This window comes from Mobula birostris, chromosome 6 (assembly GCF_030028105.1).
Source record: "Mobula birostris isolate sMobBir1 chromosome 6, sMobBir1.hap1, whole genome shotgun sequence".
Lineage (NCBI taxonomy): Eukaryota > Metazoa > Chordata > Chondrichthyes > Myliobatiformes > Myliobatidae > Mobula > Mobula birostris.
The window spans coordinates 20,318,120-20,334,797 of NC_092375.1; the positions used below are offsets into that span (position 1 = coordinate 20,318,120).

Below are 16,678 nucleotides of genomic sequence, written 5' to 3' on the forward strand. Positions count from 1 at the left end.
TCATTGACAAAAATGTCTCTAGCTCTATCACAGTGAGCACCAACGCTCCTAAGACTCTGTGCTGTTCACGCTGCTGACATATGACTGCATTGCTAGATTCAGTTTAAACTGAATCATTAAATTCACTGATAACACGACAGTGGTTGGCTTCTTCAACCATGATGAAATGGCGTTCAGAGAGGAGTTAGAGCAGCTGGTAGAATGGTGCGAGCACAGCAACTTGAGTCTCAGTGTGGACAAGAACAAAGAGATGATTGTGGACTTTAGGAAGTTGGAGGCTGACCGCTACTCACTGCACGTACACAGATCCTCTGTGGAGAAAATTAGGAGCATGAAGATTCTGAGACTGCACGTAACAGGCAATCTCACCTGGTTGCTCAGCACTGCCTCTTTTGTCAAGAAAGCACAGCAGCGTCATCACCCCTTGAGATTGAGGCAAGTGAGGCACCCCACCACCTACTCTAACTAATTTTTACAGGAGCACCATTGAGAGGGTCCTGACCAGCAGCATCACCATCTGGTAGGAGAGTTGCAAAGCACAGGTCCCTACAAAGTATTGTGATGACTGTTGAGAGGATCATTGGGATCTTTCTTCCACCCACCAAAGATATTCATCAGTTGTGTCATGTACTCAGGGCCCTCAGCATTGTTAATGATCTCTCCTATCCATCCAACAGTGAGGATGTACTGTTGCATTAGGATAAGAGCTGTTAGGATGGGAAACAGCTTCTTCCCCCACAAGTCATTGCTTTCTAAACCTTTCCAATCCATGTGCGGTTGAAGTCAGAAGTTTACATACATCTTAGCCAAATACATTTAAACTCAGTTTTTCACAATTCCTGACATTTAATCCTAGAAAACATTCCCTGTCTTAGGTCAGTTAGGATCACTATTTTAAGAATGTGAAATGTCAGAGTAATAGAGAGAATGATTTATTTCAGCTTTTATTTCTTTCATCACTTTCCCAGTGGGTCAGAAGTTTGCATACACTTTGTTAGTGTTTGATAGCGTTGCCTTTAAGTTGTTTAACTTGGGTCAAGCGTTTTGGGTAGCCTTCCACAAGCTTCTCACAGTAAGTTGCTGGAATTTTGTTCCATTCCTCCAGACAGAACTGGTGTAACTGAGTCAGGTTTGTAGGCCTCTTTGCTCACACACACTTTTTCAGTTCTGTCCACAAATTTTCGGGAGAAGAGAAGGCTAAGGAGTAAACCCCACACAAATCTAGCAGCTCTGCCAAATGTACTGCTTCGCATTCCTTTAGACCACATCCGCGAGGCCGAGGGGAGGATCTTGATGTCTGGGCAGCCCAGGAACTCCATATTCATCGCCCAGGTCTGCGCCCCGACGGGCGCATCCATTGTCTACTTAAACAGACGGAGCCATGAATACTACTATTCTGTCATAGATTAAGGAACCTTCCATTTACTATTAAAATGTTTTATAATCAACATAGTGGTCTCCTATCAGAAAATGTTGCAACTGTTGAAAGAGAAACGGTATTTCAGGATCTCCATTTAACAAGGAAATGGAGAAAACTAGTTGGTTTCAAGATGTGGAGAAGGAAGAAACAGCATCTGTGGATGGAAACTAACAGTATTCTGGGCAGAGACTAAGGAATGTGTAAGGGCCACCCATAGTTACCGTGGTGATGCATTGTACAGGTCATTCAGTTGACAGTTTAATGGGGGCAGTTAGAGAAATTAAACAAAAGCTATGAAACAGCACATCATCTTCCATCAGGTCGTTTTGTTGCCCTACAACTCTGGATAACTTGCTTTCTTTGTCTGTATCAGAACAGATCATTAATGTGGTACATCATCCATCTTGTAGCCTTTGTTCCTTTTCTTTCTAACTGGATAATCTCTACCATAAATCCTATGGCAATCCCGTCCTCATCCTAACATGGGCATTTTATTTGTCCTTTTTTTTTTCTCAGCAGTTTAACACCGTGTTCTCACTTCCTAGTCTTGAACATGGGTCTTTGAAATGAAATGTTTACTTGTTTTCTCTTTCCACAGATGCTGCCAAACCTACTAAATGTTTCTGGAATTTTTTATTTTTATTTCAGATTTTCACTCTCTAGTTTTTTTAGTTTTTAATTTACTGTGTTTTTTGTTTTGCCGTAGGCACTATCAATTTATACAATGTGATCTCACAGAGAAATAATCAGTAAATCAATTTATTTTGAGGGATAAATAAGGATACTTAGAGAACTTGTAAACAACAATATTCTTTCATTCTGAAAGTGAAACTTCAGGCAATATAGAATTTAATTGTCGTCACTTTGAGAAATATGTTCATGATTTGGTGTGGGAACTTGTGACTGTACCTTGCATTTTAAAAGGAAGATATGAAAGCTTCAAAAGAGATCAGCATTTATCAAGATCTGTGATCTATAACTTGTTTTTCCATTTTGTCTCTAAAGCTGGGAGAATAACGAAATTGAGAGGCTCAGTCCTTGGGATATGGAACCCATTTCTGAAAATGGTAATTATCTAGAATCATGTGCTAAAGTTGTTAGTTAAGCCTTCCATTGTAGATGTATGTTAATCAATTTCAAGTGATATTTTACAGGAATAATGTTAATAGACACAAAGAAAAATGACCTTAACGTTTGGCTAACAAAATTGCCTATAATACATGAAATAAGAGATGTTCATTATTGTTTTTGAAAAGGCTTGAATTGTGTAATAATCAACCAGAAAATGCAGAAAATACGCAGGTCAGGCAGCATCTGTGAAAAGAGAAACTGTTGACATTTCATGTCTAGGGGACCTTACTCAATTTCGGTTCTGATTAAATATCCTGGAGCTGAAAGAGTTAATATTACTCTTTCTACATGTGATCTGCTGAGTGTTTCCAGCATTTTCTGTTTTTTTTTTCAGATTTCTAGAAAATGATTTTTTTCAATTTCATTTACTCTTGAACCGTGGGTTTTTTTTTACATGATCTAACATTATTTGGTAATTTAATCTCAAGTATCGAACCATGACTGTGACATGTTATTTCTGCTGTTTGATGATAGCATATAAGCAGTTCAATATAAAATATTTTCGAAGGGATGAAATTTTTATGAATATTTGGATTATGGAGAGGCAATCTGCCTTGTGTGCATCAATTTTGGTGAGAGGCGAGGTAAACTGTAACTTTAATTTGTGACCATTACCATATCTATCTGTGTGATAACTGTCCTACATATCAGTTGAATGTTCTTAGCATTCCATGGCACAAGTAGTTATATTTGGTCAAAAAAAAAATGCTGGCGGTATTAAGCAAGTAAAACAACATTGTTGAGGACAGAAATATTCAGGGATCTGATAAGAGGAGAGATTACCTGAAATCGTTCAATAATATACTCCAAGAGAGTTAGTGTGCCAGATGGAAGATGATGTATGTTGGTCACAAATGTATGCTGGGCATTGTTGGAATAATGGTGGAGGTTATAGATATCAGAGTGGTATTGGGACACAGAAAAGGAATAAAAATGACATGTGACTGAAAGCTTGGGGCCATCCTGGTGAAATGAAGAGAGGTGTTCTGCCCTCAATCTGTCATTGGTTTCTCGAGGAGACCTCCATCATGAGCACTGAATACAGTGCACTAAATTGGAAGAAGTGCAATTCAATTCCTGCTTCATCTGGAAAGATTGATAAAAATTCCTGAATTATGGAAAGAAATTAAACAGTAGGACATGAGAAAGCCTGCTGTTGCTGGAAATCCAAAGCAACAAACATAAAACACTTGAGGAACTCAGCAGGTCAGGCAGCATATATGGAAAAGAATAAATAGTGTCTGTTTTGGGCCAAGACCCTTTTTTAAGACTGACAAGGAAGGGGGTCGATGCCAGAATAAAAAGGTGGGGGGAGGGAAAAAGTCTAGCTGGAAGGTGCTGGTGAAGTCAGGTGGGTGGGAAAGGCCAAGGGCTAGAGAAGGAAGAATCTGATAGGAGAAGAGAATGGACCATAGGGGAAAAGGGGTGGAGGAGTGGACACAGGGAAGAAATAGGCAGGTGAGAAGAAATAAAAGGTCAGTATGGGGAATGGTGTTTTGGGGGGGTTGTGCTTGTTTGAAGGAGAAATTGATATTCATACCATCAGGTTGGAGGGTACCCAAATGGAATATAAGGTGTTGCTCTTGTACCCTGATGGTGGCCTCATCTTGGCACAAGAGGAGGCCTTGGATTGACACATCAGAACTGGAGTGGGAATCAGAACTAAAATGTTTAGCCACCCGGAAGACGGGTTGCATCTTCCGCAAATGTGTAGCAGAGTGCTGTATGAAAGGGAATAGATGACTCTTTTAAATGTGGCTATATCTTTGTTTCGATTTGTTTTTTTCTCTTGTATCCAGCTGCTGAGTCTTAAGCTAATTGTTATCTTGACAACTTTGTGATCTATATTATAAACATCCCCTCTTTCATTCTCCACATCTGTGCAACTTAGTTTCTTTGAGTTTTGATGGTGGGTCGTTGACACCATAAGATATAGGAACAGAATTAGGCCATTTGGCTCATCAGATCCGCTCCACCATTTCATCATGGGTGATCCATGTTTTCCTCTTGGCCCCAATCTCCTGCCTTCCCCCTGTATCCCTTCATGCCTTGACCAATCAAGAATCTATCAACCTCTGGTTTAAATATACATAAACACTTGGCCTCTACAGCTGCCTGTGGCAGAGAATTCCACAGATTTGCCACTCTTTGGCTAAAGAAATTCCTCCTCAACTCTGTTCCAAAAGGAAGCACTCCAAAAGGAGGCTGTGTGATCTGGTCTTGGACTCTCCCACCATAGGAAACATCCTCTCCCCATCCACCCTATTAAGGCCTTTCACCATTCGATAGATTTCAATGAGGTCACCGCTTATTCTTATGAATTCTAGTGAATACAGACCCAGAACCATCAAATGTCTTCATATGACAAGCTCTTCAATCCTGCAATCATTTTCGCGAGCCTCCTTTAAACCCTCTCCAGTCTCAGCACATCCTTTCTAAGAAAAGGAGGCCAAAATGGCCCAGAAAACTCCGAGGCTTCATGAATGTTTTATAAAGTCTCAACGTTACATCCTTGACACCGTCTATTTCCATCTGATGCTGGTTGACTTTGTGAGTGCTTCCAGCACTTTCACATTCTGTTTGGATTTATAGAATCTGCAGTTTTTTTGCTATAGTTATTTGTGACTTTTTTATGTCCCTGTTCATTTTAGCCCAGTATCCTGATGATCCAAGTGCTGGTGTTTCTGTGACTGTGGAAGAGCTAGAAGCTCTGCTGTACAAACCTCAAGAGGGAGAATGGGGTGATAGATCAAGAGATGAAGAATGTGAACGTATTATCAAGGGCATTGATGATGTTCTGACACTTGGTAGGTTCAAAAATGCATTTGTGTTTTGGGGCTATAGCTTAATTGATCTGCATCACTGCATCAAGTGATAATGTGATATTGTTTAAGTACCCACTTCTACACATAATTGAGACATGTTTTATTTTACAGATATAGCAGCTCCCTTTAATGCACCTGTAGACCTTCGTGCATATCCGACATACTGTATGGTGGTTTCTTACCTCACTGACCTCAGCACTATCAGAAAGAGATTGGTCAATCGGTTTTACAGGTATATGATTTTTTTCCCCTAAAAAGGAATGTGAGATTATATGAATATGAGAATATATCAGTGTAATAGTATTTTAATTTTTAAAAATTAGAGCTCAAAATTAGTGCTATGGCTTTGCTAACTTGATATAATTCAAGTTCATTTAATGGATGGAATTTCAAAATGAGCATCTACAAATGAAATTGTGTTCCATTTTTAGATATCTTTAAATGATGTATCTTGACATTATTTCTTGCATTCAGATTTAAAAATAAAACACATTCTTAGCTGGTGCCATAATCTTTTAATGCAACGTTCTGAAGTGAAATGATTAATGAGATACTAAACCTAATGATACATTTAATGTTGTAAAAAGCCATGAATAACAAAACATCTTTCTTTTGCACACAGACATCAAAAAGGTGATGTTTAGGTCTTCAGCAGCAACGTCAATGACTCATAATAAATGTATCACAGCTTGCTTCCAGGCTTGCTGTTCCTCCTAGACAAATCAAGTTAACTGTTATCTAATTTATTCCCATGATGTGATATTACTTGATCTTTTATGAATGAAGCAAAGGTGAAAGATATAAAAATATAATTGTTTTAATGGAATGTTATGTGGAATGAGAGAACTGTGAACAAAATTGCTGTCAAGAACACAGATTGATGGGGTGTATATAAACTTGGTAGTCCAGCATCTACCCAATAGACTGGAAAAATTGAATTAGAATCTAGTCTTGACTAGAAATAAAAGTGACCAGATTGTGTGTGTATGTGGAGGAAGGGAAAAATACCACCCATTTATAGTGAAACCTCTTATATTTGCATAATCTTGCTGAAGTTTTGAAGTAAACTTAATGTAAAGTGGCTTTTAATTAGGGGAATTCTGGAAGTTGGTTTTCTCTTTTTTTTGCATTTATATCACCATTGTTTAGAATTAGAGACAATAAATATTCAGCTATGAACTCTTTCAATATGCACTGCAATTTCATTTGCAATATAGGTAAAGAGAGTGTGGAAGCTTAGTTTAATGTTCTACACAACGTTTTTAAAAACTCTGATTGTAAATAATAAAATAATAACAATGATTTCTATCAGCTTAAAATCAATGTTTAATTTTATATGGAAATATTTCATTTAGAAACAGTGTTTCTATATTGATACTTGAGTGTTGAAGAAAAACCTTAGTACCCAACATTATTATAATGTTCTGCATCTTGCAAAGTCATTATGTTGAAGAAGAGTTATTATTTATGGCTTGTGATATAATTTGCAGGAGGATCACTGCACTTGTGTGGGAAGTGAGGTATTTAGAACACAATGCGCAAACTTTCAATGAACCAGACAGCCCTATTGTTAAATCAGCCAGAAGAATCACTGATCTACTTCTTAAGTTCATTGAGTGAGTAAACCACTTTTTTCCATAAACACCAATCAAAGATTCAAATTATACTTTGAAATTGTAATTCAATAATTTCCAAATTATAGTCATTAATTAAAGTAAAACCAGGTCACTTGTATTCTCTCAGGGAAGGAGCTGTTCTAATGTTGTGTAATCTATTTCTCTTCTGTCTGCACAGAAGTTGCCTAGTAATGGCCTCTGAAAAGAACAATCAAGTTGCTCAGTTCAGAGGGGGTTACTTGCATCATCCTCTTGATAAAAAGGAGCTCTTTTACAGTATGGGAGGAGTCATTGCAACCTTGTATGGGTCAATCAGTGTTATCACTTCTAAATTATAGGTTTTGTAAAAATACATATTTGGATAGATGATCACTGATAATTGATTACTCTTCCTAAGAATGCGTATAGATGCTTAAAGCGCTCCTTGTCCAAACTGAATGACATCATCATCAATGAAGACCAAGGAATGTTAAATCCTGGCACATCATCCATGAGTTTACAAGAGTGGAAGAGTTCAGGCAGTTTCTATGTGATTTGTGTAATCATTACCCTTCCAATTCTCCTCAAAACTAAATTGGAGTGACATTTTTGAGGATGTTAAATAAAGCATTTAATATATTGCTTTGCTGTAATTATGAAGTAGACAGCAATGTCACATGCATGGTCGTCAGACGAAGGATTAATTACTCTTTCGGTTGTAACAGGACTTGTGCAGAACACTTAAATTACTATTGCAGGAGTTCTGACTTTCATTTAGATTAATGGAAGGGGTAAGTGGAGAAATGATATCAAAGTAACCGGAATTTGTATTTCTCTGGATTCTTTAATGTAGTAAAATGTCCCAAAGTTCTTTAGTCCTTCAGCAGTCGACACCAAGCCAAATTAGTGTTAATCTAAAGACCAAAAGAAAAATTGAGTTATTGTTGGGGGAGGGGTGCTGGGTTTAAGCTGAAGAACTTGAAGGCAAAGTGGAAAGTTTAATTTCCATCATATGCAATTTAAATTCAGTTAATTATCTAGAATTTTAAAAGAATCACAAGCTACACACACAAAAAAATGCTGGTAAACGCAGCAGGCCAGGCAGCATCTATAGGAAGAGGTACAGTCGATGTTTCAGGAGCTCGGCCCAAAATGTCGACTGTACCTCTTCCTATAGATGCTGCCTGGCCTGCTGCATTCACCAGCATTTTTTATGTGTTGCTTGAATTTCCAGCATCTGCAGATTTCCGTGTGTTTGCATTTAAAAAGAATCGTCTTGTTATTGATGACCACAAAACTACTATGCTATAATACAATTGCATCTGATTCCCTAATATCCTTCAGGAGAGAAAATATATTGCTCTTGTATGGGCTGATCAATTATCTTGTAATAGTATTCAAAGGGCTATGACTCAAAACAAGGGATATTTGGTTGCTCTTAGCTAACTTCTGTGGTAAATCAGATAAACCAGATGGACCTTCATGCATCAACATAGACACCAATTTAAGATAAAGTTGCTTCTGACCCTTGTTGATCTCAAAATCCGTTTAGTCATTTGGACTGGCATATAAGCTAGGAGAGTGTTCCATACCCAGTGAAACAAAATCTGATGTAATCATGCCCACAGGTTTGTTTGTTTTTTTTTTACAGACAGCATGGCAGATTCTTGAATTGCAATTTTTGTCTCTTTGACTGGACAGATCCATCAGATGGAAAATGGAGGATATCGAGCAATAATTAAGTGCTGCATGCGGGGATCCATAAGAACAAGCAGTAGCTTAGAGATAGAACTGATAATGTGTGCTCCTGAACCAGGCTGAATTCCAAGTTCAAATACAAGTTAGCATTTTAGGATCTCCATTTAACTGGGTTTAAAGTTGCAGCAAAGATGGGAAATTAATGGACGGGACAAAGGAAACATCTGTGAGTGACTTAGGGATAGCCAATCTTACCATGAGGATGTGTTGTAGAGATCATTGAGCCAATAGGATAATGCGGGCAGTCAAGGCAGCAATTGACTTGTTATGGCATTAATGTCTAGGTAAGACTGTAAATGTGTTGAAGGAAGGTGATTATTGTAATTGGATCTAAATCATTCCAAGCTCAGAACAGCAATGGGGATATTTACAGATGATTGCACAATGTTTAATTCTATTTGCAATCCACTGAAAATGAAGGGATTGTTCAGCAAGATCTTAAGGCAGTGATGACTCAAATATTAATTTTAAAGACTATAACTTTTACTTTGCATTTTCTGTACACAAGCTTTTCTACTTGCCACATGTTTTATTCCAGGAAAAGAGACTGTTATGATATTTTTGAGATTTGGAATACAATGGAGAATTGTTCAATGGACTCCCAAGAAGAGGACGAGGTATTTAAGGCTTTTAAATCATAATGTAGTTAACTGATTGTGGTTAATACTGTTAAAATGAGATTTTACATTATGTACTAATCAGTTAAAAGGAAACATGTCAAGAAATTACTGAAGCTCAAATATTATCTGATTTTAGGGTGGTGCTACAACCAGTGTTGCAGGGATATCTACTCGGAGAGTGAGTAATATACGTTTGTAGATGCTGATTTTGCTACTAAATATTGTATGATTATTAATCAAACTGGTAGGTTTAGGAGTAGCATGTCCCTACAATGGATTCCTTAAAAATATTAGTCAGACAGCATGGAATCAGGCCCCTTGGGCTCAACTGGTCCACGTAAACTGAGATTCCATCTAAACTAATCTCATTTGCTCACATTTGGCCCATATCCCTCTCAATCTTTCCTAATTACTTTTTAAATACTGTAATGTACCTGCCTCTACTGCTTCAGCTGACAGCTTATTCCATATACTCATCATCCCCGTGTGAAAAAAGTTGCCCCACAGATTACTGTGAAACCTCTCCTCTCGCACCTTAAGCCTGTATCCTCTAGTTCTTGATTCCCCAACCACGGGGACAAATGCTAAGGTCTGTGCCCCTCATGATGTTATACACCTCTACAAGATTACCCCTCATTCTCCTATGCTCTAGTGAAAAATTTAGCTTTTGAGGTGCTCTTCCCCTGGGTTACAGAATTTCCTCATTTTCACTGTGCTCTGGCAGCTCTGTTCTAGTTTATATTTGAGTACTGAGAAAGGAACTGGAGAACACAGGTGGCACTTTATGCTATCCATGTTGCTGAATATAAATTTTAAACCAAATAAGTGGGACAAAGGGGCCATAGCACTCTCATGAAGTTACTGAATTAGTATCTGGAGGTCAGAACCATTGATCTGCATTTAGAGCTTGAATCCCATCACAGCAGTTAGAGCATTTAAATTAAAGAAATTAAAATGAAGTATCAGTAATGATAGCCAAACTATTGGGTTATCTTTAAACAAAATCTCATCTGTTTCCTTAAAGGAAAGAAATTTAACATCCTGTGGCTCATGTACATCAGCAGACTTGGAGCAGCTTGGCTGAATTTTAATTAAATTCTAAAATTCTTGAGTTCAAGGGTGAATAGTAAACACTGCCCTAGCTATCCATGTCAACAATTAATGAAATCTTAAAAAAACATAAATTTATTATATTATAATTAACATCTCCTTGATGTCATTTTCATTTCAAGGAAATATTTTTATTTTTGTTTCAAACATTGATAGTCTTGCTTGCAATTAAATAAATGGTTAATTAGAGTAATATACTCATGAGAAAGCTCATGGCTTCATCATTCTGGTCAGGAGTTGTAGGGCTTCTTTAACATCATTGTAAACACCGTTGTATTAGGTATATCTTATTAATCATGCACAAGTTCCTTTGTTTTGATGCTTTGATTGTTTAGATCTGTTTTATTCCTTTCAGAATCACCTAAGGCATGAATTGGATAGCAGCATGATCTGTGATGCCGATGCATGGAAAGCTCAGTGCAGAAGGCTGGTGGAGGTCCTATTTCAGTGTGAGGATTCCGAACCATTCAGGCAGCCTGTGGACCTCGCTGAATATCCAGTAGGTTAATTCAGCTCTTCCATGCATGCTAATTGAAAGCTTTTATCTTTAGAGTAAACTTGATAAGTCTCTCAATAACTTCTTTTTAAGTATAAATTGATCCATTGAAGCACTGCATGTTTGGTGCAACAAAAGTCTAAATGCCGGGTATACTTGTAATTTGGATTTGTTTTACAACATCTCTTAAATGGTGCTTCCACCACCACCACCTCTGGCAGCTCATTCCAGATTCTAACTGCTCTTTGTGTGAAAGATTTACCCGATGTAACTCTTTTATCCTCCTCAATTCACACCTATGCCCCCTTGTTTTGGACTATCCCACCATAGGAACCAAGACGCTGGCTATGTGTCTTATGTATGCCTCTCATTTTTATCTATTTCTATCATGTCACCTCTCAGCCTCCTTTGCACCAGGAAATACAAAACCGGGCCATCCATCCATTCTCTCTTAGAAATAACTCAAGCCCTCTAATCCAGGCAACATTCTGTGGATTTTTTTTTGCATCCTAACTAGCTTAGTTATGTCCTTCCTATGGTGTGATAACTAGAACTGTGCACAATACGCTTGAGTGTGGCCTTAAAATCGTTTTGTGCAACTATAACCTAACATCCAACTCACTGCCTTGACCAATGAAAGCAGTTATGACTTTCTCATTACACTGTCTATCTGTGTTTAAATTTTTAGGGATCTACTTCTACCCCAAGGTCTTACTATTGAAACACACTTTCCCATTTCTAATAGTCATATGAAAAGGCTTTTTTTTTTGGAATTGGTAATGAAACAAGTATGCTGTGACTTCTATTTCAGAAATATTTACTTGCTGTACAATATTTAGTCTGGTTTGAAAGATTTTTGGAAAAAATCTTCTTTAGCAATTCTTTTTCAGATGAAGAATAGCCTTCAAATTCAGTATTTTTAAAACCTTGTTACAAAATGCTATACTTACTGGAAATTGAGATGTGTTGAAACTTTTGTTCTTGTTATCAGAGAAGTAAGGCATCCAAAATGTACTGGCTGAAGTATACATTTTTTTTTTACCTTGCTATTTAAATTTTTCCATTTTCTTTTTTTTTTAAAAAGAAAAGTTGCATTGAAGATGAATATATCACAGATTGAGCACTCATTATCCTAAATACTTCGGGCTGGAAATATTTCAGATTTCGGATCATTTTGGAATATTTGCATCTCTATAATGACATACTTTAGAGATGGTACCCAACTCTAAACAAAAAATCCATTTACATTATATATACAGCTTATATATGTACTCTGAAGGAATGTAATATTTTTAATAGCTATCACTACCTCAGCTGCCCAGCTGAACAGTCAGTGACTGTTTGGCATCGCCATCATTCTTGACTCTGAATGTATGTTCTACTGGTAAGCAGTCTTTGTCTTAGTTGTTCATCAAACACATACTGATACAGCTGTTCAGTGTGTTAGATTTTCATCAGTGATGATCTTGGCAAACTCATCAATTTATTTCTCTTTTGCTTTGTGACCAGCAGATGCTTTATCACTATAAATCTTTAAAAATTTAATGCTGAGCCTTTTCTTAAATTTCTGTAACCAGCCTACTGAACATTTACAATTACCTTTAGTTTGTCGTGATGGATCTTTGCTTGTTTCATGAGCAACATATTGTTAAGCAGCCTATGTTCACTTCATGCAGTATTTTCCTATTTTTCGTTAATTTCTGTATGCGAGGTCAGTTCTCAGAACCACCTGTAGTGCGCAGAGTCCTGCACATTGCTTGGGAGTCTTCCCAGTGCCTTGTGGAATTCTTCATTTGTGATATGTCAGCATTCAAAATTTTTGGATTCAGGGGTTTTCAGGTTTTGGAATTTTGGGTAAGGGGTGCTCAATCATAAGTGTAAAGAAGGAGGAATTGTAGACTTAACTAAATTTTGATTATTTGGTTAATACTTAGGACTACAGGGATATTATACACACTCCAATGGACTTGGGAACTATAAAAGAAGCATTAGAAATGGAAAATTATGAAAGTCCAATCGATCTTTGCAAAGATGTGCGATTAATCTTTACTAATGCTAAGGCTTATTCCCCAAACAAAAAGTCTAAGGTAAGCTGAATGAACTTTGATAGTTGACCGTGATAGACATTTGCAGAAACTGGCCTTAAATTTTCGGGAAGATAGTTGGGGTTTCCTTTGTTTATTTGGGACACTATGCTGCTTAATTGTGACAGGAGTCTATTACGCAGCAGTTTCTAACAAGCATCAGTTGCATGAAGTTGTGTGGCTATTAGACACTACACCGTGCTTGGAGTGAACAGTTTGTAAATGATGTCAATTGCTTATGCTTGTGTTTAAAAAGGAGTGATTTTGTCACTGATAGTTGGCAAGGAATAAGCAGTAGGACAATTCAGAACTGTTCACTGCATTTTGAAGCAATCAAGCTTTGAGATGCCAGAAATAGCTGGGAGTGAAAATGAAATGAGTTCACTACTTCAAGTTAGGAATTACATAGAATTTGAAGGTATTGACAATCATTTTGACTGTTACAATGGAAATGAAGATTGGGAGGATGCAGTCGTCAAAAGCATTGTATAAAGACAGTACATTATCTGCACCAGGTTTCTGCACTAATTTTGTTCATCTACAGTCAATCCAAAGAACATGACAGTGTGTTGGTTGTCCATCGTATCTGACAATGACAGTAAAACCTGTGCAGGTGAGTTTTTAACTTGGAAAAACTGTTAGACTGGGACAGTTCCACTCTCAAATTCAGAAGTCCAGGTTGAGCGGTACAAGAAGTTGTCGTAAGCTGGGTCTTCCTTGCTTGCAATGGATAAGTGTGACGATTTCTTGGCCATTGGATCTCACTATTGATCTCATCCACCTAGTGAGCTGGATCTGACTTCACGTGCTAGGACAGGCATGTCTCTAGTTCATCAGGATATGAGACCTAACAGCTACCTTAATTTAGCCTGCTTGTGGAAGTGGTGTACTGAGGTGTGGCTACTGTCACATACAAACAGCTACTTGGAGACACAGGTGAGAGCTGAGTATCTAGTGAAAGCCAAAGGTGAGTGAGCTGCCCAGAATGGATGTGACAAGCCCCTTCACAGAGGTGCTGCCCCTCTCTGGACACCTCATACACTGCAGTATACACTGGATAATTACTCTGTCGATAACTGTTAGGAACTAGTGCATGGTTTTATTGTACTGTGATAGCATTGGTCGTATTCTAATTTGTTCTGTATTTCATTTAAGTATGTAATTTGTTACTTCGTTAAATAGTAGTTTGCCTTTTTTTAAATAGGATTTTAACTATTACCATGTAACTTCGGCTAATTAGGCAGCCACTTAATTGGACCAAAATGTACTGGTCCTGATATGTCCCTTTTAACTGAAATCCACAAAACTTCAATTGTTTCCATTCAGATAACTCATCCAAAGGAAACAACTTCAGCCTCTCCAGTCTATCCTCATAGCTTCTATGACTGTATGACTGCACTCCTGAATGTGCTCAGTCATCAAATTTGTAGATGACACACAACTGTGGTCGGCCTAATCATAAACAACAAAGAATCTGCAATAGTTGCTGAGGTGCTGAAACTGTCCGATAGTCTTCAACATCAAGAAACAAAATGAATAATAATTAACTTCAAGGAGGCAGGAGATCCTGAAACCCCACTATTCGTAAATGGTGAGCTAGTGAAAGAGGTCTTCTCTTTCAAGTTCTTGGGGATGAACATCACTGAGGTGTTCTCTTGGTCCATCAGCATAACTTCGATTGTACGGAAGGCACATCAGCTACTATACCATCTGAGGTGCTTAAAGAGAGCTAATCTGCCTCCAAAAAAACTGGCCAACTCTTGTCAGTGTGTGATAGAAAGTATACTGACATATGGAATGACAATGTGGCACTATAGTTGCAGCAAGACATCATAAAGCACTCCAATGAGTAATTAGGACAGCTCAGCACATCATTGGGATTCAACTACCGTACCTGGAGACAATCTACAACTCTCAATGCCTGTGGTGTGCTCATAACATCATTAAGAAACACACTCTGTTCAAACTCCTGTCATCTGGTAGGAGATATAGAAGCATATCCAAGGCAGTAAGACTGAAAAAACAGCTTCTTCCCAAAGATTGTTGTGCAGCTGAATAACACTACACCCTGGCTTGCCAATGGCCTTTGAGTGTTATGGACTATTGATGTGTTGCATGTAAATATGGGAATTTTTTAAAAATTAAGCTGTACCATATTCACTGTAAATATGTTTTGTACAGACTGAAGTAGGACTGCAATCTCATCGTCTTGAGTAATGATAATAAAGTTCTATTCTAGCTAGAATTTTCCTTCATGGCGATATCCTGGTACATTTCCTCTGTATTCTCTTGTATAATCATACTTTCTTGTAGTGTGGTGACCAGAACTGTGTTCATTATTCAAGCTATGGTCAAATAAAATGATGTTTGCACTTTTAGTACAACTTCCCTGTCATTTTATTCTGGCCTTGACTAATAAAGGAAAGAATCCTCTTGACTTTTTCAATCATATTAAGTAATTCTGCTACCTTTAAAGTATCAGTCAGCGCAAACTCCAAGGTCTCCTCCTTCTTCCACAACTTCTATTAATGATATATTCTGTTGACATGTTGCGTCTATTTTGTGCCTCTCCGAATTAAATTCCATTTGTCAGTGTTCAGCTCAACTAACTAGGTGTTGGAGTTGAAACTTTTTTCCTTTGGCCACACCCAATAGTATTTCATTCCAGTTTTTGTGATCATCTGAACACTCAGGTTGTAAAATTTTTAGCAGGTATAACAGTAGTGTGGAACTGTGCAGTATGCACTAAATCTTGTGGAATTTTATGAGAAGCATCCTTCCAGTTATCACTGAACTGGATGTTCACATACAATTTGCTGAAAATTGGTTGGTTTGGTTTTAGTCTGTACTTGTAATAACAAATGTTCAAGCAGGTGCAATTTGCACTGTCCTCGGGAAGAAATGGAGGACAAATTGATTGAGTCTATCACAAATAAGAACGTTATCATCATCTGATAGGTTTGTACTAAAGACAATCCAATGTCCTTCAGGTCACTGAGGAGCAGACATGCAGGCAGATTATGGAAAGCAGTAAAATCAACATTGTGGGTAACTTCATCTTTCCTAACAGAGACTGGGAGCTTCTTAGTGCAAAAGGTTTAGATGAGGTAGAGTTTGTTGAGTTTGTACAGAGCACTTTTTGAAGGAGTACGTATGTGATAGTCCAACTAGAAGGAAAGCTATACTGAATCTTGTACTGGGGAATGAGCCTGGCCAGGCTACTGACCTTTCAATGGGTGAATACCTGAGAAACAGTCATCTTAACTTGAAGTTTAGCTATGAATAAAGATAAGGATGGACCCTGCAGGAAATATTAAATTGATGGAGGGAAAATTATGAGGGCATTAGGCGGGAGTTAGGGAGATTTAGTTGGGAAGAGTTGTTTTCAGGTAAATCAACATCTGACACGTGCAGGTTAATTAAAGACCAGCTGCACATCTTTAATGATCATGCTAAGGTGCTAGAGCATTTCAAGATTAGGAAAGAGGCAGTGTTAGGACTCTTGAAGAATATTAAGGTGGAAAAGTCTGCATGACCTGCTGGGATGTACACTTGATTATTGAGAAAGCTGAGAGATGAGATTGCTGGAGCCTTGATCACGGTCTTTCTGTCTTTGCTAGCCACTGGTTTGGTACTGCA

At 37.8% G+C, this 16,678-nt stretch overlaps 1 protein-coding gene across 4 annotated transcripts in view; it reads left to right on the forward strand.

Moving 5' to 3' along the window:
* LOC140198843 (bromodomain and WD repeat-containing protein 1-like) overlaps positions 1–16,678 on the forward strand; it is a 157,488-nt gene that overhangs the window by 120,721 nt on the left and 20,089 nt on the right. For 3 of the 4 annotated variants that reach the window (XM_072259973.1, XM_072259974.1, XM_072259975.1), the window contains 8 exons: positions 2,426–2,487; positions 5,203–5,358; positions 5,488–5,608; positions 6,867–6,992; positions 9,268–9,346; positions 9,486–9,527; positions 10,815–10,958; positions 12,890–13,042. In XM_072259973.1, the coding sequence (XP_072116074.1) occupies positions 2,426–2,487; positions 5,203–5,358; positions 5,488–5,608; positions 6,867–6,992; positions 9,268–9,346; positions 9,486–9,527; positions 10,815–10,958; positions 12,890–13,042 (883 nt within the window). Of the gene's footprint in view, positions 1–2,425; positions 2,488–5,202; positions 5,359–5,487; positions 5,609–6,866; positions 6,993–9,267; positions 9,347–9,485; positions 9,528–10,814; positions 10,959–12,889; positions 13,043–14,365; positions 15,438–16,678 lie in introns of those variants that run through there. The other variant, XM_072259976.1, reaches the window with a different exon arrangement.